The sequence below is a fragment of the Paramisgurnus dabryanus genome, chromosome 21, assembly GCF_030506205.2.
Source record: "Paramisgurnus dabryanus chromosome 21, PD_genome_1.1, whole genome shotgun sequence".
In the NCBI taxonomy this organism is placed as follows: Eukaryota; Metazoa; Chordata; class Actinopteri; order Cypriniformes; family Cobitidae; genus Paramisgurnus; species Paramisgurnus dabryanus.
Genome location: NC_133357.1, coordinates 1151805 through 1175880, shown reverse-complemented (window position 1 = coordinate 1175880; position 24076 = coordinate 1151805). Strand labels below are relative to the sequence as shown.

The window sequence follows — 24076 nt, the reverse complement described above, 5'->3', positions numbered from 1 at the left end:
ACAGGTATGCAAGGTTTTATCAGGGTTGGAGCTAAAATCTGCAGAACATCTACACTCCAGGACCGACATTGCCTACCCTTGCCATAGGGTGTCCCATTGGTCATTTAAGGTTTGAAAAGGGTGCGCACTTTTCCTGAGCCCGCACTTGGTCTTGAGACGCAGCTTGTGTTTTTGTTTTTAGGTGCCCATACGAAATTCTATAGGGACTTGTATGTCCTTCACACCCATAGCAGGTCTTAAGAGTCACACCCTAAGAATGACCATATGGCGCACATCAGGCCGTCCACCGCCCACCCTTTCATTTTTGTTCAGGAGGTCAGGGAACATTACATAATGCTTGTTTAGACCCCGGCTATTGTTTCAGTTTGTAGGCTTCCTTTCCTCCTCTACTGTTTGTGTGAGTTTACCACTTTGCTCCAGTCTCAAATGTTAAAAGGCCTAAATATGTTACTGTTATCGATTTATACTGTATGCACAAATATTCCCTTTACAGACTAAATATGAAGCTTTAAAAACAGATGAGCAGGTCTTCTTTACAGGTTTTAATGAGATTCTGCCCCCTTATGGACAAAATGAGCATCTGCACACAAAATTATTTGAAAATACATTTGTTAAAATAATTCATTAATCACCTATGTGCTTCATGATGCCATAGACAAACAATTTTTAGCAAAGAACTATAACAAAAATGTATCCACAATAAACAACTCTCTGCAAAGCAGTGCTGCTGTCAAAGCTCATCCCTGTGGTTGCGTGAGACGAGCTGCACACATATGCATGTATACACACATACAGGACACAAACATCAGACCACAACAGAAAATACAACACCATGTGATCTATTCACACTAACAAATCTCACACCACCAGTGTCAGCGTCAGTTTTGGGTCTTACCCTTCCTGTTTTTCGTCTTGGGGGAGAGGATCTTTTTAAAGAAAGAAAATGTTCTGCCATGCATATCCACTGTGTTTCTGAATCCTCAACTGCTAAAATAAACCTTAAGGCCCAGTGGGCAACTCCAAATGAGGACATCCACAATGAGTTCTTTCAAAGTCTACTGTACGTTCACAACCGCTCGTCTGCATATCTGAAAGTAAACTTGTGTGTTTTTGTGCATCTATGACAGAATGTGCCACTGACAAAACTCAGAAATCCAGTTTTCCTGCATGTGACCTATACACGGGGTGAGCGATCATGCTAGTTTGCCTTTGATAAGAAAAAGCATGAGATCAGATCAGCAGTAGACGCTGTGACTGCAGTTGTTTTCAGGACGTTTAAACACAGGGGGGCAATAAGTAATTCTGTGTATAGGGTAAAAGGAGGGGCGAATGTGACTTCATTCAGTACGACATGTTCCTGGATCAACATCATTGTTGGTCCTGCAACAACATTTCTTTGAGATTGTAGGATAGGTTTGGGGTCTGTCACATATCTTACTTGTCAAAATCAGGTGGGAACGTTCAGATGCAGTTTTTAGACTTTCACAAATCTCAGGAATACTATTTGCAGCCAGATCAGCACACTGTAAAAAATTATTTGCTCCCTTAAATTTTTTAGTTGAATCAACTCAATTTTAACTTACTATTATTTATCTTGACAAGAGATGATGTGTTATAACTTGTATGAGTTGTAACGGTATAATAATTAAAATAGGTCAACTTAATCTTATGAGTTGTAGTAAATTATCTCTAGTCAAGATAAATTGTAGTTGAAATAGCTTGTAAATTTGAGTTGATTCAACTTAAAAATTTAAAACAGCACATTTTGTAATGAAAATTTTTTAACGGTGCACATTTTGTGCAGATTTTGACTATATGACAATGGAAATGCACATTTGCAGTCATTTTTCTTAAAGAGACAAGAACATAAATTGAAGTCTTACAGGGTAAAGTATTTTTACTTTATACACATGTGTGATTAAATACGTTTTGAAATTAACAAGATGCTATTGTAGATAGTTGTTCAGGTGGTTATCTGCTTTCCTGAATCAAACAATCCCACCCCTAATCTATTATAATATTTGGTCCCAGGGTCCCTTCTTAAAAATAAAGTCATTTGATGTTTTCACATTGTTTGCTGGGTAAAAATTGCATGCAGCGATGTCTTATAAAAGCAGTACAGCACACGTTGAGATATTTATTCCTCAGATATTATGGAACAAGACTGAGATTTATGTGTGCCCTCTAGTGTGCATTTATAACCAGCAGAGTTTGATATCTCACGGTCTACAACAAACTGAGGATGCTTGACTATTTTCTTGTTTTTCTGTTAGAATAAGCTGGTACATTGCCAAAAAGTAGGCTACACACAATATAATAGAGTAATAATACAAAATAATAACCATTCTAAGCAATCAATTGCTTCATTTCATTGTCTAGGACAGAGTCTCCAACCTTTTTGTGAGCAAGGGCTACCACAATGAATAAAACAATCTGGATGGCTACTTTTTTGGTAGTCTACTCAAAACTTTTTTTGTTGTTGTTGCTGTTATGCTTTATAATTGTTTAAATGTTAACATACATAAAATAAGCCAAGCTAATATAAAAAAATGTAATAAATAAATATCCAAATTAGGGCTGGGTATTGTCAAGGGCCTCACGATACGATACGTATTGTGATACAATGCATTGCATGTTGCGATACATTGCAATACTTTTTCTTTTTTTATCAAAAATGTAAAAAAAATAGAGCTAAATTTTTTTAAACCTTTTTTAAAGCTCCAGGTGTTTTTAAATTTTCTGCGATTTTCTCACTCTTGCTAACTTCATTGGCTGAATGGCCGTATATGACAGACAATATGACAGCGGCGGAGGAGGTCACTTGACGCACACAGAGGGATTTGATGGTTTTTAAAATATCGATTGAAATATTGATACACTATTGTGGAAAATTTATCACAATAGTTAGCTGTATCAATATTTTGGCAGAGCCCTAATCCAAATTAAGACTATTAATGTGCTTTGGCAGGCAACTCACAGACTTCGTGCGGGCACCATGTTGGAGACCACTGGTCTTGGAGGCAGTGGCGGCTCGTGACTGCTCATCCGAGGGGCGCAAATTCAAAATATGTGTTCGGAGTGTCATGTGTTTTGCTTGTGTTTTCAAAATATGTGTTTGTTGCTTCATGTGAACCATGTGCATCACGTGTTTTGTCAAAATAAGTGCCTGCTGCACACGCGTCAAAACCGTTGATGATAAAAGAGACGCTCAAGTTCACAAATACACACAAGACACTCCCTTAACAGTAAACTCTGACTACACATGAGATTATGCGAGTATCCAGCGAACGCGAGCATCTCTTTTATCATAAACCCTAGACGCATCTGCAGTAGGGACAAGACACGTGATGCACATGGGATCTCTCAATGCGCAGAACACATACTTTGAAAAAAAGGAACCACACACATAACGGGCTAAATACATGTTGTGACGTTTTTGCTTAAATAACTCATTCACCCTATTTCATGGCAATTTGTACGTATTTTATGAGGTTTCTAATTCGCATATGTTCATATAACCAAATTCGTACAAACGTAAAACGCCTTGATGTTGGGATTAGGGGTGGTGTTTCGTTACTGTTTTTTTATGATAATCATACGTTTTTGCACGATTAACTTCGTACGTATTCATACGAATTAGCAAACTCGTAAAATATTCAGGGGGTTCGTGAATGATGAAAAACATTTGATTATTACTGCAATAAATAAATAAATAAAAACGTAGATTTTTACAAAAAAAAAAGATATATTTTATTTGTTTAACCTACATATCATGTGACTTATACAACACTTAAAAAATTAGCAAATGAAGGTAAAAATAACAATAACTATGTAAAATACTAATAAAAACTTTAAAATAGATTAAATAAAAATAGTTAAATGCAATAGTACAGTGCTATTAAATATTTTAATATTTACTTGAGATCTTAAGGGGTACTTCAAGTAAATAATTTAGGTAAAGGGGGTTCACCTGACAAAAAAAGTTTGAAAACCCCTGGCTTAGACGTTTGGGATATATTTGAATGGCTATTAGATGCCTTTTAAATGCAAAATTGCTTTCTGGGTACTATTTTTAACATGTGACCTTACTCATTGCTAAATAAAGATGATCTTTGGCTGGCTGTGTGGTTACGTAAAGAACATTTAACATCCAATAAGATTATTTGTATTGGAAAAGGATAGACTATAAAAAGGTAAGAAATAAATTAATCTTAAAATATATCAAGCAAATATCCTCTTTCAGCATCCTCTTTTATTTTTAAATAATGATAGTTGTTTAGTCAGTGAAAATGAAACTTCAGAGAGCAGGACAGGGAATGAAGGAGATGAGGAGAGGGCAAACACACAGTTCCTGTGGGAAAGGGTGTGGGATTTCCTGCAATATATCACCAGCCTTTTTTTGGAACCTTCAACTCCCTCCGCATTTTAAAACGAAACATGAAAAATCACACACATAAATATCTTAATCTGAGCCAAACACAAATCTCAACTTCACATATGGTATATGATTTTACATGCTCATGGATCCTGTTTATCCAGATCCCCTTTTCCTTCCCGCATCAGTTCAGAATCTATTTTGCATCTCTTTATCTGAGCTGCATGGATACATTGTTGAGTTAGCAATTACAATGAATAAAGAGAAAGAGATGAAGAAAGCGATAGTTGTTTTACATGCACACCTCTTCATGAGCATCTGCCCATGTGCAACTTCCTGTCTGCTGCCTGGTGGTTTGAGAAAGTTTACAGTTAACCCCCCATCTCATCGTTCACCCACTACTCACCTATGTTTCCTAGCATCATAATGAATCATGGACCCACGAAATTTCCAACGGCAATGAATGTTGTCAGGGAATTTTTGTGTATTGTACTGAATGTAAATTAAATATACATAGCTGTACACGTGAAGCTCAAATTGTGCCCAAAAAACGATCAAATTTCTTTCCAAACCTAACAGTTTTAAAAACTGTCACATAAGATGGTCCCAAGCTGTCACCAAGGCAAGGTCTTGTATGTACCATTAAGGTAACGATATTTGGAACCAATATGTACCTCTGAGGTACTAATATTAACTCTTAAGAGTGCAAATGTGTACTTTTTGAAAGTGTACAGCACAGTGACGGTTTGACCATTGACAATTTTTTTGGCAGTGTAAGCAAACAAGACCAAAACAAACAAGCATTTTTCAATGTCTTTTTCTTTTACCAGCACTGTAACAATATTTTATCACATAAGCTAAACATGTCATGGTTTTATTTAAATGATCACACCAACAAAAGTTATTTTAAGGACCAGTTCAGATAAAAATAGCTTCTTAAGGTCGCAACCACACAAAATCACAGTCTTGTCTTCTCAAACATTGTTTGACTTAAATAAATAGGATTACACCTGTCAGTGAAAGATGTGAACAAACTTACCGGTATATCCAGTATTTGAATAACAGATTTTCTTTTCTTCTATGGAAATATTTAGTAAGGTCAATCAGGATAATCTTGTCTGTCTTGTCTTCAAGAAGAGCTCCAGTCTTGAAGTGTATACGAGTCTATAAATTATTTTATCTGTCTCAAAATTTCTTTCTCACGCTGTCTCTCTCTTTATCTCTTTTTGTCTCACTGTGCTCTCTGTTAAGTACCCAGAGGAAACCTCTGAGTTTTGATCTCATTTGAATCGCTGAGGCCATGCGAGTTACCAGCTTCCTGCTGCGCTCTGATTGGTGACATAAAATGTGGCTTTGTATTTGTGAAGGTTGCATTAAGGTGTGCCATAAGCATGATGACGCTTACTGTCCTCATTTACCCGAAATTTTAAGTATAAACCCTGCATTGCAGTAGATCTTCACAGTGACCGGGGGAAATGGGGCCAATGTACATCTGTGTCCACTTGACTGGGATGTTCATTTTGTGTAGTCTACACTGTGTGCTTCCCAAAATGTGTGCTTGTGGTCATTAACACCTCTTCCCACCCTTTCCTTGGATACTAGAACATTCAGGATCCTCCACACTGACAGTTTCTGTCCTGTATGTGTGTGTTATGTACAGTATATAAAAATGTACAGTATTTTTATTTCCTACATAAAAGTACATTTTTAAGTATTCGTATTTTATCAGTGTTTTTCTTTGGAAAACATACATTCCAAAGCATATTATCATATTTTTTACTCCACTACATTTCATAATTTCAAGTTTTTGGTTTATATTTAATATTTAAGTACATTATACATCTAAAAAATTTTTACTCAAGAAAAGTAAAAGTACAGAATTTGTATGTAAATCAATTTTAATATGCAATATTAAAGGAATACACAGTATGATTGTATGCTTTAGAATGTAATGAATTTTTTTTTTTGTAAAGTAAAGTACATTTTTCCCAAGATAAAGCACAGATGCTTGGAAAATTTACTTAAAATACTTAAGTAGTGTCCTCCTCTGAGTAAATATGTGACACTGTTTAAGTGACTTATTTAAATGAAACCAGGAGCTTTAGGAAGAAGTTATTTTAAAACATTTGTGTATAAATGAGATATAAATTTTTGAGAATTAAGATTTTACGTGACTTCTACCGTTCTTGTGTGCGCATTGGACATAATAAGCATAATAAGCGTATAAACTCTTTATGGTATCCACCCTAGTTTAGTAGCAAAAATGTAATCTCATTAAGTACAATTGAGGCAGGAAGTTATGCATTGTTTGAATTGAGAATTACTGTAAGCACTTAGACCTCAACCTCTGACAGGGGGTTTCAGAGCAAAATGAAAACCACTACAAAAAGATCAAACTGATTAAAAGCCTATCTCAGACCTACACAATAAACAGAAACACATCTGCTGAAACTGTAGAATATACTGTAGATGTAGCATTCATACACAAAATACATTTTCAATGTTTTTTTTATTTTATTACCAGTTTTTGATCATAAAATATAAAGGTAGTAAGTTTGTTGTTGTTTTTATTCCCACACACATGCATTTAAACACGGAAGTCTGAAAAGTTACTTTGTATCAATTTTTATCCGTTTCATATCAATATTAATTTTACATTTACCATTAACACTTTGTCCATATATTGCAATATAATTATTTAAAATAAATGTGGCATTTATTATTATGCCGATTTTGGTAGATAATTGTTGGGTTTTTATGATTACATGCAATCTTACTGCGTGATAACTAGAACAGCCGGGTGATTTTGTTGACAGTTGTCAAGGTGATAACTCGGAGCACTTCCGGGTCGTGCCGTCATGTTTACGAAGAAGCAGCGCTGCATTACATAATCCCTCACTGATGGTGTAACCGTTCAGTTCATCCTGTCGTACAGCTTCAACAAAACCCTGCGGTACACAACACATTATTCATGGGTCTGAACAGGATCTGGATCAGTGTGGGTTATGCCACATTCGGCATGTTGGTTGGCTCTTCGGCGTTTATCGTGTGGAATGTGGTTTATAAACAACCCTGGACCGCCGCAATGGGCGGATTATCCGGTATGTAGGCTAAGTAAATTCAAGGACAGGACGAAAAAAATCTAGAGATTTCACACGATATTTCTTACAGTCGTTTGTTTTGCGTCTTAACATGACGTTAATAGCACGTCTTAGCACTGAATATAGTCTAATATGTTTGCACTGTTTGTTTGATATTGTCATAGTGGAAAAGTGCTGGATGTTTTATAGCGTTATCTGTGTTAAAGTGATTAAAGTATTTGCACAAAATAAGTTTAAAAAAATAAGAGGTCAGCATACGACCCATTTATTTTGTGTGTGTGTGTGTGTGTGTGTGTGTGTTCTGGTGGTAAAAGTGGTTTACGAGGACATTTGTACAAAATTGGCCAATTCATATTTTTATTAAAATCTAATGTCATGCACATCCTTTCTATATGGATTTGGAAATATATAATATAGCCTAATATGAAATCAATGGAAAACTATGACGTTACCTTCTAATATACTGCAGCGCGCGCGTGGCGTGTGTGCACAGTCAACAAACTGAGTAACATCAAAGTCCCTACATATATTTGTGTTTACAGGGGTTCTGGCACTTTGGGCTTTGGTCACCCACATCATGTACATTCAGGACTATTGGCGTACCTGGTTAAAGGGACTAAAGTTCTTCATGTTTGTTAGTTTAGTATTTTCTCTTCTGGCTGTTGCTGCCTTTGCCACATTCATAACTCTTGCCATTGTAGAAAAACAAGGTAAGTGCTTTACCATAGACAGCTGTGTCTAGTCTACTGTTGTTGTTTTTTTGTCAAATTGTTTATTTAGAAAAATCCCCCTTCCATTATAACTATTGTAATGTATTGGTGTAGTTAGTATAGAACATATAGTAGTTTTAGTATTAAAACCACATTTTATACTAACTTTCTATACAGTTTTTCTCTTGTACCCTTACGAAAATGAACCATGGTTTTACCACAGTTAAAAAAAACATGGCTACTGTAGTTTAACCATAGTTACCACAAAATAACCATGGTTTTCAAAAACCATAGTTGAACCATGGTTACGGTTCGTATAGTAAAACCATAGTTTTGCTGATAGTAATCAATACACCAGAAAACCATGGTTACTACACTTTTACCACAATAAAACCATGGTTATTTTTCATAAGGGTATCTACTGCTGGTGCTAAAATGTATTTTCTGTAAAGCTGCTTTTGAACAATGTTAAATTGTTCAAATAAAGCGCTTACCATAGTGAGGCAAAATACATAAAAATTGTGAGAAGCACAATAGAAATAAAGCACTGTTTACAATAAGGTTGTACTAGTATACATAGTAAATGCATTAACTAACATGAACAAACAATTAACAATATAGTTTTTATAATTTCAGCATTTTAGTGTACAGTCATTCATGTTAGTTCATGATGCATTAACTAATGTTCAAGAAATATTCTACTTAAAAAATCCCAATAATTTATTCACCATCATGTCATCCAAGATGTTGATGTCTTTCTTTGTTCAGTCGGGAAGAATTATTATTTTTTTTTTTTTTAGGAAAACATTCCAGGACCGATACCGATTTTTGTTTCATCAGCCTTAGCCGATGACCGATACAGGCTGCCGATTTTCTTGAGCGGATATTTTGAGCCGATACTGCTTTTGCTCACTCAATTTACATCATAAAAATGACACAATGATGATGCCAAATGTTACAAGTCTCAATTTAAAAAAGTAACATTTATTAAACTTCATAAAAACTATATTTAACAAATAGTAAAAACAGGTGAGGGTGCTATGGAACCATGAACTGCACTTTCCACAATGACGAGGATCTATCAGCAAAGGATATGGATTTCTAGCACTTTACTACTATATATATATATATATATATATATATATATATATATATATATATATATATATATATATATATATATATATATATATATATATACATATACATATATATATACATATACATATATATATACATATACATATATATATACATATATACATATACATATATATATACATATACATATATATACATATATATATATATATATATACATATATATATATATATACATATATATATATATATATATATATATATATATATATATACATACATATATACATATATACATATACATACATATATACATATATACATATACATACATATATATATATATATATATACATATATATATATATATATATATATATATATATATATATATATATATATATATATATATATATATATATATATATATATATATATAGGGGTGGTTTCCCGGACAGGAATTATCTTAAACTAGGACTAGAGCTTAGTTTAATTAGGAAATATAACTAGTTTTAACAAACATGCCTTACTAAAAACATTACTTGTGTCCATTTTGAGGCAAAACACGGGGCATTGGTGTATTTTAATTTAATTTATGTTAAAAAGAGATTTTATTAGTTTAAACAGTTCTTACATTTATTTTAGTCTAGGACTAGTCTAATCCCTGTGCGGGAAACCCCCCATAGAGATGAGAAAGAAAAACCCGCTTTGTTCAGCTATAATCAGCTGTTAGGCCGAGCTTTCGATGTTGTCATTTAAAGGTTGGTTGTTTTAAGACACATGACCTGTAATCGCTTGCGGCTTCCAGCACTCTGTCTGTAAATAATGGCGAAAAAAAAAATCGACAAACACGGCAGCCACATATCGAGCGATGCACATAAACCTTGCAAATATCGGCCCGATATATCGGCCGACCGATATATCGGTCTATCTCTACTTTAAACCACAATTTCTCGTCTTGCACTAGCCGCGTGAAGCGCGACGTTACGTATTGCGTAATCATGTCGTAAGGTCACTCGGACCATTTTAATTAATAATCTGACACAAAGACATTAATTAGTATCATTAAACATACAACAATGTCGAGGTGATCCTCTTTTTCCACACTTGTAAACACTGGAGTGGTAGTTTCGCATACGTCATGCGTGACCTTTCAACGTGATTATCTAATACGATGACATGGGGGTGAATAAATCATCGGGATTTTTTTATACTTCTAATTCTGGCGTAATAATCAGGGACTTTGCTGTCGTACCATGGCTGCAGGAGGTGTAATGATATTATGCAATGCCCAAAAATAGTCTCCTGCTATTAAAAGTTACTAAGGGGACTATTTGTAGTAATATCATCATTTGTAGTAATATCATCGGTAGCAAAGTCCTTGATTATTATGCCAGATCAAGAGTATAGTTCCTAGCCATATCTGCCTAGAAAATAGCAACTTTAAAGTCTTAGTACACAATGTAATTACAGAAGAGTCAAGTTTTAAATAGAAAAAATATCGAAACTCTTTGGTAATTTTTGAGCGTGATGCTAATGGTCTAATCAGATTCAATAGATTGGGCTAAGCTATGCTAAAAGTGTTACCGTCAGACCCGGAGATCGGCTGAATGGATTCCAAAACGGTAAAAATCAAAGGTTAACTTTAGGGAAGATGGAAAATAAGCATATTTTAAAAACCGTTGAGTGTCTCTTTAACAGCTAATGCGGAAATTAACATGAACTAAAGGTAATAAATGCTGTAGAAGTATTAATCATTGATAGTTCATGTTAGCTAATGCATTAACTAACTAATTTTTAATATACAAACTTATAGTAAAGTGTTACCAAAATAAATTTAAAATGATTTTTTGTTTCAAGAAAGCGTAAGAAAACATGCTACTAGTTAAGTTTATATTAAGGTTTAAGGTTAGTTTATGTGTTAAGTATCAATTTACACTTTAATTACAAATGTTTACAAGATTACAAAATGACCTACTATCTCTGTAGTATTCATAGTGTCTGTGATTGGATCGGGATAATCCCTTTAACAATTTAACACCCATTCACTCAATTTGTGTGAGGAAATCACCTGTTATTTGTTTTAATCCCCGCAGCATTGTCCAACCCCAAGAGCTTCTACCTGTCGGCGGTGTGGAGTTTCATGACCCTTAAATGGGCTTTCCTGCTGGGCTTGTACTCGTATCGGTACCGCCAAGAGTTTGCTGACATCAGCATCCTCAGTGACTTTTGATAACCTCCTCCTTCAGGAGATGAATGAATTTGTTGTTTCTAGTTGGTGGCTTCACCTGCTAGTATGGAGACGGAAGGATGAACGTGCGCCCGTTTTAATACCTTGCAATGGCCTCCTTGTTTTTACAAAGCTCAGTCCCACCTTCCCTCAGATCCATACCCTGGAATAAGATTTGTGGGATGCTACAAGTATAGCCACAGGTAGTTGTTACTTGACTCAGGGCAACGTGTGTTTTTCTAAGTCAGATGTGAAATGAGGGCTCGGGTTAATAGGTGGATAGCAGCAGATTTACAAAGCTGTTTCTACAGGGGTCTAAACCAGAGATGAAGGAATGTAGGATAGTGTCAATTTTAGCATCTTTTTTTGTCTATACAGTGTTTTGTAGATATTTTCAGTGTTCATTTTTGTTTATGACTTTTATTTATGGCTCTATTTGAAATTGCATACTTGTATACTTTTACTTTTTCTAAAGTATGTGTGCAGTGAATAGAGTACTTGGATCACCAACTAAATAAGACTGAATCTGGTATACAGCTGAGCACACTGAATGTGTGGATTTTTTGTATCCCACAATGCATTGCACTCGACCTTACATTTCATGTGATGAAATGACCATAAGTTATTTTTAACATCTTGATCAGGGTACTAATATTTAAAAAAATCTGAATTTAATATACGTATTTATTATTATTTTCTGTGCTGAACACCACTTGATGAACTAAATGTGTAATGCAGTGAAGTCACACTAATCTTTAAAATGTGTCCCAACATCTTTAACAATTCTTGGAAACAGAATACAGTGTATAGTAAAAAAAAAACACATTATTCTGTTTTAAACATAGGCTGTTACATTATAGTAGTAGTGCAGTTCCTTTATTTGCCACTGGGGGAGCGATTGGTCCATTTAAATAACATCCACCTTGGTGCTCAGTCATCTGTGATTTAAAAAGTACTCAGTAAGTTACATAAAATGACAGAATTCATCATAAATAATACTAAATATTTTAAAATTTTACTTTTGATTTCTTCTTGTGTTTATTCTGCCAGAACAGCAAAGTGCGTGCTTGTTTGTTTTTTTTTTTGTCTATCTGCTTGTACACATTGTTTACTAAGGATGTTATGTGTGTATTGATGGTCCATAAAGGTTTTTGAGCCAAAAAGTGAATCAACAGATTACATTGTTTGCACTAGATTGATTCTAAATGTTAAATGTTTTGTTGGTGGAAATGAGAAGAAATGTGAAGGTCTCCTTTTACTTGCAACATTTCACTCTTTAGCATGTGTTTAATAAACCAGTTTGTTACACACATTAAACCAGTTAACACAAAATCTCTGTTACAGTCATACCATATGGAGTTTTAAAATTTGCACCGTACTGTATGTAACATTGAGATATTTCGATGAGATTAAAGTACTGCTGTTTTAATCCACAAATATTGTGTTTTCGTCATTTTACTGTGTTTATATATAGTTTTTTATTGTATACTGATTTGGAATCCAAAAACATTTAGCATGTTTTTGCATTGCGATTCATGGCAATTGAAAATAATGTAAAGTTTCTCATTAGATTACTTATTTTTAGTGCAGAGATTAATCGCGATTAATCGCATACAAAATAAAAGTGATTTTTTGCATAATATGTGTGTGTACTGCGTGTAATCATTATGTATATTTAAACACACACACACACGCAAATATTTATTTATTTCAGAATTTTTTATTTATATATATACTTTTTTATTTATTTATATATAATTTAGAATATACAAAAATATAAATAAATATATATACACATGTAGCCTAAATGTTGCTTAAATATATGAATGTGTGTATTTATTCATAATAATTACAGCACACACTCATATATTATGCCAAAAATCACTTTTATTTTGTATGCGATTAATCGTGATTAATCTTTGCCCAGCACTAATACGTTTTTATATGTCCGTGAGTGATGTGGTTGTCATGGTGGCCCCTACCATAGACCTCTGCCAAAGGTGTAGACCTTATTTCACAGCTCATTAATTATTCATGATCTCAGCTTATATTATTACTGTTTTTAATCACTTTGAAGTTAAAAGTGTGAAGTGTGGAGTATTTGTTATTGTAATTTCTCTGTAGCCCGCAGTCAACATGGGAGCCCTCATAGCAGTATATCATTAAAAGAATGCATTGCTGAAGCTCTCAGACCCCTTTTAGCTCAGAATAAGCGCAGAATAGACTGCATGACTGCATTCATCTCACGTACTTCACTAAAGTTTTCAGCCTATTATTAGATCAAAGCTTGAATGAGTGAACAAAAACACACGCTCAATAAATATGCACACTTCAGGAAATCCTGTATCTAAACATATGCCATCATTTGTGTTGGCAGGAAAGATGTCATTAGCTTACTGTAAAATCATCAGAACTAAAATTTCCTAACGTAATAGAAAACGTGCATTATGCATCATGGGTAAATGGAGAGTTGACCCCATTGACTTCCATAGTAGGAAAAATGAATACTGGAAGTAAATGGGGTCCACGATCAGTTTGGTTACAAACATTTCTCAAAATATCTTCCTTTGTGTTCATAAGAACAAATAAATGTATACAGGTTTGTAACAACATAAGAGTGAGTAAATGATGACAAAATTTTCATTTTTGGGTGTACCATCCCTTTAATACTTCAACAGTGTACTTCTATCTCTCACATGCAGAGGGCAGCAGTCTACAATCTTCTTTAACTCCAGCTTCAATTAAAGATGTTGTTTGTAGAGTTTTAGCGGCATCTGGCGGTGAGATTGTGAATTGCAACAATCGGCTCAGTCCACAGTAGCCTATAATATTGCATTTTTTTGTCAAAATATCTTTCTAAAAGATACACAATGCACCTTTACTCAATCCTAAAACAACTGTCACATATTTTGTTGTTTCTATGTACATGTACAAATGTGCATTTAAACAGCATCGTAATAACAATCTGCCTGATTATTGCTATATCTGTGGATTTTATGGACTGATTAAATCACTTTTTAGACCAGATGTACTATTGCACTCTTTTGTTGTTATTATTATTATTATTATACAAATATGCCTAATCCTTTATTAAAATTGTGAAATTATGAATGAATATAAACTCAGGTGGACCTCCTTTCTAAATCAGGAGACGATGACGTACTCTTTAATGCGATTAGATCAAATTAATCTGGAGAGAGGAAGCCTCCTAAACACATATTCATTCGTCCGTAATGTTATGGATGCTAGCACTAAAATTGGCCTGATGTAAGTACACTGTAAAATTTATATCATATCAACATATACTCTAAAAAAACAAACGGTGCTATATAGCACCAAAACTGTTGATTTGAATCGTAACCATAGAAGAACCGTTTTTAGTGTCATATAGCACCGGTGAAGAACCGGTGAAGCACCTGTGTAGAACCATATAGGGGCCATATAGCACCACATTTGGTTCTACATAGCACTATATGGTTCTACACAGGTGCTTCACCGGTGCTATATGGCACTAAAAACGGTTCTTCTATGATTACGAGCAAAGAACCACTTTTGGTGCTATATAGCACCGTTTGTTTTTAGAGTGTATATTTTTATGTTAATTTAACTAAATTGCAAACTTGTTTTTATAACTTAAGTCAACTTATGTCAAAACTTAAAATAGTAGGTTGAATTGACTTTCAAAACCAAGTTGACAATGCATTTTTATAGTGTACTTTAAACAGAAACATGTAAACTAATTATATAAAAGATTAATTGCGATCAATGGCATACAGAATAAAAGTTTGTTTTTTTATTAAAAACATGTGTGTGCACTGTTTGTAATTATTTTGTATATATAAATACATATGCATGTATTTAAGAAACATTAACATGTATATATATATTTTGTATTTTTTTTATTTTATTTTATATTCTGTATTTGAGTATAATTACTAATGTGTGTTAATAATAGTACCTAATGTTTAAGTTAAATATTTAGAATTTTTGAAATGCTTCGATCAAAAAGCATACAGGTTTATGCTTAAATGTCTTAAATTAACAGACTACAAAATTGCAAACACATTATTCTATTTCTCATTAAATAAACTAAAATTAAATTTTATTTGTTTTTAAATGTATGACTTTGACAAAATAAAAATAAAAAATCAGCCAATAAGAGCCCAGAATAGATCCTTCAATAATTTTTAAAAAGCAAGCAGAAACAACAAGTGTACTTTAAATGAACATGCCTGTAAATCCAAAATCAAATAAAAAAGCTAATAAACTGTTAAAAGTTACTAAAAATGAAACTTAATTTAGCATGAAAACTAAAAACATAAAATTAAAGTGAATTAAAAATATCAATAACACTAAAATAAGTCTGATGCATAAGATAATACTCCCTCTGGTGGCAGATAATGCACATGACATCAACAAATTCAGTTTTTGCAATTATTGCATATATTGCAAATATTTTTTTATTATGTGCAATGTGTCTTAAATATAAATCCTATTAAATAAAGCTAACGTATTATGTTACAGTAGGCTATTTGAGCACGTTCAAAAGGGTTATAAAGCAACAACACTGCTCTTATCAGGATGTGGGTTTATCGTAGGTGTCAGAAACTCACATTTGCAGAACCAGTAAGTGAATAATCAGCCTAAACCAAATGTTAGCACAGGAAGTGGTATCTGTATGTTTATAACATGCATTCTGCTTTTATCAGTGAAACACACGCATTTTGACCAGGAGTGGATGAACAGTACAGTGGAGCAATGCAGCTCAACAGAGGTAAGAATACAGTTTTGTACATTATATTCTTTCGACACAGAGTTGACCAGTTGATCTTTGCATTATGTGATAAGAATTTTCAAAGTATTTACTAAGACACTGCATGTTTACATATTTACAGTATTGTGCAAAAGTCTTAGGCCACCATGCCATTACATTTGTAGTTTTTGTAATTGTATAGTGATTGTCTTTCTATAAGAATACAGCCAGAAAATACTTGTATGTAGTATTAAAAACTATATAAAAGTATAAGCTGAAGTGTCAAGTATTTAGGGTAAACTCCCCTTCCACTTGAGCAATAGCAGGCAGCTGCAGGATCTCTTAAATCTAAATGAAATTAAATCCTAATTCATAATTCTAATCAAATGACTTCAGGGCTTCAGTCTTCCCAAAAAAGCTCAAGATGTGTTTCGTGCCAAGAGAGGTCACACAAAATACTGACTGATGCCTGAAGAAGACATTTAGTTCTGAAAATTGTTTTGTATTTTCTATTGGTAACTTTACAAAAGAGTGAAAAATAAATATGGATGGACATTAAAACTTTGCTAAAACAACAAGCTTGTGATGGTGGCCTAAGACCTTTGCACAGTACTGTATGTATGTGAAATGTTATACATCTTTCTGTATGTGTGCACACTAGGATTCGAACCCAGAACCTTTTGTGCTGCTAACACAATGTTTTGCCAACTAAGCAGTAATATCACAAAACATATAAAACATGAACAGATTTGGCAAAGGACTCACAAGGTATACATTTTTATCAGGACCCTATGTGTGTTCCCCGGGTTCAAACCTGTGACCTTTTGCGTTGCTAACACAAAGCACAACTATTAAGCTGTAGACCTTGCCGAGTCATGTTGTATGAAATAACAAATAGCAAATTCTCAACAGAAAAGAGAAATGATCTGTATCAGCTCTTTTACGAATCAGGATGTGGTTTCTTATTTTGGTTTTTTTTTAAACTAGAGCGGATTTACACCTCAAACATTATACAAACCAAAATACGACCCAAAACAGACTACGTTTCTAAAAACTTTTCCATGCAATATTAAATATCAATCAGTTATTAATAATTATATATTCTTTTAACAGCTCTCGTCTTCCTTTGTCTGGTGATTGTAGTGGGTAAGTCCATTTTATTATGTCCTTCAACACTCCATTCAGGAGAACATTGCATTTCCAGTGGTGCCGTGCAGTACAAGCACTCTCGCCGCTAGATTACACAGCACTTGAGAAAGGCAGAACAAGCATTAACTGAAAGTGCAACTTCATGCTATTGCTAAGGACATAATAATAATAATACTAATACAGGACTGTGGTTCACTTTAGTCACAGGTGCACAGAAGGACCACAGGGTAACCTGCTATCTAGATGTTTTAAAACCTCGCACAAATGAGGGTCTGTGCACTCACATTGTTGTCCCTTCGGCCTGGACCGACGAGGGCTTTGACATCCAAAGCTTGTCGGAGTGTGAGTCTTATACTTTTGAGATGATGAAGAGGAGGAGGTTTGTGATACTTTAACAACACTTTTGTCTTTTGTGCATCTAAGTCAAATAATATATGGGGTATTAATAGAAATATTTTCCTCAGAAACCCAACCCAAAAGAAGATTCTGCTTGGATTGGAGGTCGAAGAACCAAGGTACTAAAAACAATGCAACTAAATGCGAATTTGAACTGAATATTATTTAATATATTTGTTCAATTAAAATTGAAACTTAAAGGCGGGGTGCATGATTTCTGAAACCAATGTTGACATTTAAAATCAACTAAACAAACACGCCCCTACCCCAATAGAATCTGGACCTTCTTTTGATAGACCCACTCCACACATACGCAGGCCACGATGTTGGTTAGTAGACACGCCCCTTACAGCTGATTGGCTGCAAGTGTGTTTTGATAATCAGCCCGATTCCAAAGTGTTTTTCAAAAATCATGCACCCCGCCTTTAAGTAGAAATGACAGTTTAGTCGGTAAAAACAAATGCATGCATAATGATGTTATGCTGTATTCACAGTTCTGGGAACAGTGATGACTAACTAATGTGCTTCTGCTGCTGCTGTTTAGATTGGCGTTGATGTTCAGTAATGACAGCAGTGTTGAAAACGTAATTCACACTTCAGTGAAATACTTGAAGGAGAAACGTTTTGATGGCCTGGACTTGACTTGGGTGAACGGTCCCATTTCTGATGAATCTAAGAACAACTTCATGAGTTTTCTGGAGGCAAGGATTATTATTTTAGGCAAAGCACTTTTAAAGTTTGTCTAACAAACAGAAAATATATGAAAACTGTTTTGTCTGCAGAAACTGAGAGGGGCGTTTGAGGAGGAAGCACGTTCATCTAGTGATCCCACTCTGCTACTTTCTGTGTCCCTGTGTCTTTGTGGATTTGATATGCAGGAACTTTCAAAGTGAGTTGTTATGTTAACCTGTAGACAAACCCAATCGTTGGATTAAATGAATTTACACTGTCAGTAAAACATGCTCTTGAACTGTCACTGGGGCAAAACCCTTTAAAAATTATGTTTTTGGTACATATTACATATTAATAATAATACATCTGAGGTACTTATACCCTTATGAAAATTAACTATGTTTTTTTGTAGTAATCATGGTGTATTTTGGTATATTGATGCTTCTACATAAAATCATTCTGCATAATGTTAAGAAAAATTTGTAACAAATTTGTGAATCATCTGCAAAACTATGTTTTTTCTGCAGTAGCATTTCTTATCCATGACAAACTATAGTAACCACACTGTCAGAAAAATGGTCAAAATATGTACCCCAGCGGTCACTAGAGCAGTACCCTTTCAAAAAATACAGCAGTGCCCCTAAAGAGGTCATATTAGCACCACAAAAGTAAATATTGGTACCAACGAGGGCTTATTGGTACCCCAACGATGCATATCGGTGCCTCAAAAGTAAACATTGGTACCATCGAGATCTTATTAGTACCCCAGCGATGCATATCGGCGCCTCAAAAGTACACATTGGTACCAGAGAGTGCTTATTAGTACCCCGAAGATACATATCAGCACCTCAAAAGTACACATTGGTACCAGAGACTGCTTATTAGTACCCCAAAAATACATATAAGCATCCCAAACGGCATATTGGTACCAGAGAGTGTTTATTAGTACCTCAAAGATACATATTAGCACCTCAAGAGTACATATTGGTACCAGAGAGTGTTTATTAGTACCCCAAAGATACATATAAGCACCTCAAAAGTACATATTGGTACCAGATAGTGTTTATTAGTACCCCGAATATACATATATGTACCCCAAAACTGCATATTGGTACCAGAGAGTGCTTATTAGTACCCCAAAGATACATATAAGCACCCCAAACGGCATATTGGTACCAGATAGTGTTTATTAGTACCCCGAAGATACATATAAGCACCCCAAACGGCATATTGGTACCAGAGAGTGTTTGTTAGTACCCCAAAGATACATATAAGCACCTCAAAAGTACATATTGGTACCAGATAGTGTTTATTAGTACCCCGAATATACATATATGTACCCCAAAACTGCATATTGGTACCAGAGAGTGTTTATTAGTACCCCAAAGATACATATAAGCACCCCAAAAGTGCATATTGGTACCAGAGAGTGCTTATTAGTACCCCGAAGATACATATTAGGACCTCAAAAGTACATACTGTACTGGTACCAGAGAGTGCTTATTAGTACCCCGAAGATACATATTAGGACCTTAAGAGGACATATTGGTACCAGACAGTGCTTATTAGTACCCCGAAGATACATATAAGCACCCCAAACGGCATATTGGTACCAGAGAGTGTATATTAGTACCCCAAAGATACATATTAGCACCTCAAGATTACATATTGGTACCAGAGAGTGTTTATTAGTACTCCAACGATACATATAAGCACCCCAAAACTGCATATTAGTATCAGAGAGTGTTTATTAGTACCCAAAAGATACATATAAGCACCCCAAGCGGCATATTGGTACCAGAGAGTGTTTATTAGTACCTCAAAGATTTAGCACCTCAAAAGTACATATGGGTACAAGAGTGCTTATTAGTACCCAAATATACATATTAGCACCTTAAGAGTCCATATTGGTACCAGAGAGTGCTTAGTACCCCAAAGATACATATAAGCACCTCAAGAGTACATATTGGTACCAGAGAGTGCTTATTGGTACCCCAACAATGCATATTGGCACCTCAAAAGTACATATTGGTACCAGAGAGTGCTTATTGGTACCCCAGCAATGCATATTGGCACCTCAAAAGTACATATTGGTACTAGAGAGTGCTTATTGGTACCCCAACAATGCATATTGGCACCTCAAGAGTACATATTGGTACCAGAGAGTGCTTATTAGTACCCCAAAGATACATATAAGCACCCCAAAAGTGCATATTGGTACCAGAGAGTGCTTATTGGTCCCCCGAATATACATATATGCACCCCAAAACTGCATATTGGTACCAGAGAGTGCTTATTAGTACCCCAAAGATACATATAAGCACCCCAAAAGTGCATATTGGTACCAGAGAGTGCTTATTAGTACCCCGAAGATACATATTAGGACCTCAAGAGGACATATTGGTACCAGACAGTGCTTATTAGTACCCCAAAGATACATATAAGCACCTCAAGAGTACATATTGGTTCCAGAGAGTGCCTATTGGTACCCCAACAATGCATATTGGCACCTCAAAGTACATATTGGTACCAGAGAGTGCTTATGGAAAAAACATATATAAACATATATGTTTCAATATAGGTTTTTATATAGGTTTTACATATATGTGACATATATAAAATTGGCCGTTTTCCTATATTATATGTACATATATGTACATATATGCACATATATGTTAACCTATATATTGGTAAAATTATTAAAATCTGTAGCTGCTAATAAATTAAACATAAATAAAGGTCCAACCAATGACAGTCTGCACCTGTAGGAGCCAGGATTCAAACCTCCAACCTTCCGATCACAAAAAAAATGCAATCCCACACGCCACTGCTGGGATTCAAACACCCAAACTTCCGATCATTAGACAACTCGCTCTACCATCTGTGCTACTGTCGCTGTTAAATAACACTGAACAGTAGCTGTTAAATTAAACAATTTTGTCATACATGTCCTAGACAGATCTTGTAAATGTTTTAAATGTGCAGACATCATAACTTTATTTAATAATTCACATAATTTATGGCCTGTATATGCACATATATGCACCTCAATTTTTCATATATGCAGCATATATATTATCATATATGGGCATATATGCTGTATATGAGCAGCATATATGTGCATATTAGCTGCATATAGGTTTCATATATGTGCATATATATTATTATATATGTGCATATATGCTGTATATGTGCTGCATATATGTGCATATTAGCTGCATATATGTTTCATATATGCGCATATATGCTGTATATATGCAGCATATATGTGCATATAAGCTGCATATAGGTTTCATATATGCACATATATCCACATATAGGTTCTTTCCATGTGGGTATTAGTACCCCCGAATATACATATTAGCACCCCAAAAGTGCAAATTGGTACCAGAGAGTGCTTATTAGTACCCCAAAGATAGATATTAGTGTCTCAAAGGTACATATTGGTACCAAATGTATACATATCTGTACCTACCTTTTAAAGGGTACTGCCTCAGTTGAGGTAAATATTTTGACAATTTTTATGTTTTTTTGTATTCATAATTTTCGTAAGGTATGTAGGCTTTGGTACCAATATGTACCCTTTAGGTACTAATATGAACTCTTTAGATACAATGTGTATTGTTAAAAGGCCCCAGTGACAGCTATAGAGTCCATTTTTTTTCTACCCCACCATGGTTTGAAATAATCCACCATGTTTTTAGAGTACATAAGTATGATCTGTAGTTTCACTGCTTTGTTATAGTTTTTGTGTGCTTTTTTCTTCCAAAAGGGTTGTGGACTTCATAACTGTTCTGCCTGTTCAGCTGGAAAAGGATGGAGTGAACATTGTGAGTTGACTGAGTACAATATGTCAAGACTGTAAAAAATATGGACATAGTGTCCTATGGTGGGTCTCTAGTGGCCAGTCGATGAATTGCAGTTTAAGTCACTTCCGTGTTGAGAGATTATCTTTAATAATCCTAAGTATGTATACTAAACAGGTCTTGTGTTGTGTTGCTTTATAGGAGAGAACAGTTCAACAATGGCAAGATCAGCAGGTTGACCTAAAAAAGCTGAATCTAGCCATGCCTGCTTTTCTGCGACGATCACATAGAAAGCATCACCACAAGAGCTCTACCAGCAATGAAGACACAGATCCAGAGAACGGAAAGAAATATCATATCCACGCCATGGGCTTAAACTTGGCCAATCAGGTAGTTATGACATTAAATATTAGCTCCATCAGAGACGGCTTAGACTGAATAACCTGATCAACTTAAACTTTCATCCTTCCAGGTCTGTCAGGCAGTAAAGAGCAGAGAGCAGTTCATGACCCTAACAACTATTTCATATGAAGCAAGTCTTGTCGAGCAGGTAGGTGGGAAAGTTAAACTGCTATTTAGATAAGTACAAGATGTTCAATGAAGCAATTATATTTTAATTTCTTACCTTATAATGTGCAGGTGCCATGGTTGCTCCAAAAGGGATTTGGTGGTGTAGCAGTTGTCTTCATAGATATGGATGTCTTCTGTAACTCTGTATGCGATGACATCACTGAGGATGAAAGGGCGATGGTTGAATCAAAGAAGATTGCGCACCCTGAACGTAGAGGTGATGTGGTTGCTGATCCCCACTTTTGCCATAGTCACGGACATCACCATCAGCATCATTCCCAAGAAAGCCATGATATCGGGGACCATCATAGACATCACCATCATCATCCTCATGGTCACCATGGTCATCATCGTCATGGTCACCATGGTCATCATCGACGTGGCCATCATCGCCACCACCACCATCATCATCATCATCATCACCATCACCCCCATCAATCTCCTCAATACAATACGTCCACGGAGCAACAGCCGGGATTAGAGTGACCTCTAAAACGCATAATATTTACTAATCATACATCTTTCACATTTTAGAAATGATTTGTTATGGGTGGTATTGAGCTTGGCTTATAAAATGGATTATGATGGAAATGAGGGTAAATCATATTCAGTCATCAAATTCATTTTGCACGGAATAAAAAAACATCTTTAGAGTACAACTAAGATATATATTCAGAATTTTTTCTTGATAATTTAAATTGCATTTACATTTATTTAGTTAACGCTTTTATCCAGTGTTATCCTATTTGTCAAATAGTAGAATCATTATTTTTCAATGAATTATGAACTGGTAATCCTGTATGTTTTATGAAAATCAACTCATAATCATTTTCTTATCATTTCTGAGAAGTTCACACTATAAATATATTTTGTGTGCATTATTTACAACGCTTGTGTGTCAATGAAGCATTATTAAATAAATATGTAGCCCAAACGTCTCAGGGTTCCAATGTCTTCTGTTTCCTGTCAAAAGAAAATGGCCAAAAATGGTCCCTAGGGTCGCTGGGGCAGTACCCTTTGAAAAAGTACACCTTTCCCAGACTGCGGACGATTCCGGATAGGATCCACACCAAAGTCTTCAGATCCGGCCCGGAGTCGTCTGCTGTCTGGGTTGTACCTACAGAGTTCATAATAGTACCTCAGAGGTACATATTCTTACCAAATCTATGTGAACCTAAATTAGGACCTTTTTCAATAGGGACAGCTAGGGACA

General features: G+C 34.9%; 3 protein-coding genes across 4 annotated transcripts in view; 2 read left to right on the top strand and 1 right to left on the bottom strand.

Annotated features, from left to right (window-relative positions):
- The window catches only part of rapgef3 (Rap guanine nucleotide exchange factor (GEF) 3), a 43058-nt gene extending 37433 nt beyond the window's left edge, over nt 1-5625 (bottom strand). Inside the window, exon 1 of one of the 2 annotated variants that reach the window (XM_065285397.1) lies at nt 5415-5625. Coding sequence is in view for 1 of the 2 variants with exons in the window: in XM_065285395.2 (XP_065141467.1) it covers nt 896-959 (64 nt within the window). In the remaining variant the exon portion in view is untranslated. Of the gene's footprint in view, nt 1-895; nt 1008-5414 lie in introns of those variants that run through there. The other variant, XM_065285395.2, reaches the window with a different exon arrangement.
- Nucleotides 5626-7245: 1620 nt separating this feature from the next.
- On the top strand, nt 7246-12954 carry slc48a1a (solute carrier family 48 member 1a). The gene is made up of 3 exons (XM_065285398.2): nt 7246-7476; nt 8019-8186; nt 11384-12954. Exons 1-3 carry the CDS (start codon nt 7347-7349, stop codon nt 11518-11520), a joined length of 435 nt encoding a protein of 144 aa, XP_065141470.1. The 5' UTR covers nt 7246-7346; the 3' UTR covers nt 11521-12954.
- Nucleotides 12955-16141: 3187 nt separating this feature from the next.
- LOC135775313 (chitinase-like protein 4) lies at nt 16142-23801 on the top strand. The gene is made up of 10 exons (XM_065285399.2): nt 16142-16291; nt 17384-17416; nt 17621-17798; nt 17884-17934; nt 18360-18516; nt 18598-18704; nt 22260-22317; nt 22495-22683; nt 22766-22843; nt 22933-23801. The coding sequence occupies exons 1-10, from the start codon at nt 16276-16278 to the stop codon at nt 23347-23349; spliced, it is 1284 nt and encodes a 427-aa protein (XP_065141471.1). The 5' UTR covers nt 16142-16275; the 3' UTR covers nt 23350-23801.
- The last annotated feature ends 275 nt before the right edge of the window (nt 23802-24076 follow it).

Coding starts and splice junctions, on each gene's coding strand:
- slc48a1a (XM_065285398.2), top strand. CDS start 7,347: ATGGGTCTGAACAGGATCTGGATCAGTGTGGGTTATGCCACATTCGGC. Junction 7,477..8,018: donor CGCAATGGGCGGATTATCCG/GTATGTAGGCTA, acceptor TTGTGTTTACAG/GGGTTCTGGCACTTTGGGCT. Junction 8,187..11,383: donor TGCCATTGTAGAAAAACAAG/GTAAGTGCTTTA, acceptor TAATCCCCGCAG/CATTGTCCAACCCCAAGAGC.
- LOC135775313 (XM_065285399.2), top strand. Junction 22,318..22,494: donor AAAAGGATGGAGTGAACATT/GTGAGTTGACTG, acceptor GTTGCTTTATAG/GAGAGAACAGTTCAACAATG. Junction 22,684..22,765: donor GCTTAAACTTGGCCAATCAG/GTAGTTATGACA, acceptor TCATCCTTCCAG/GTCTGTCAGGCAGTAAAGAG.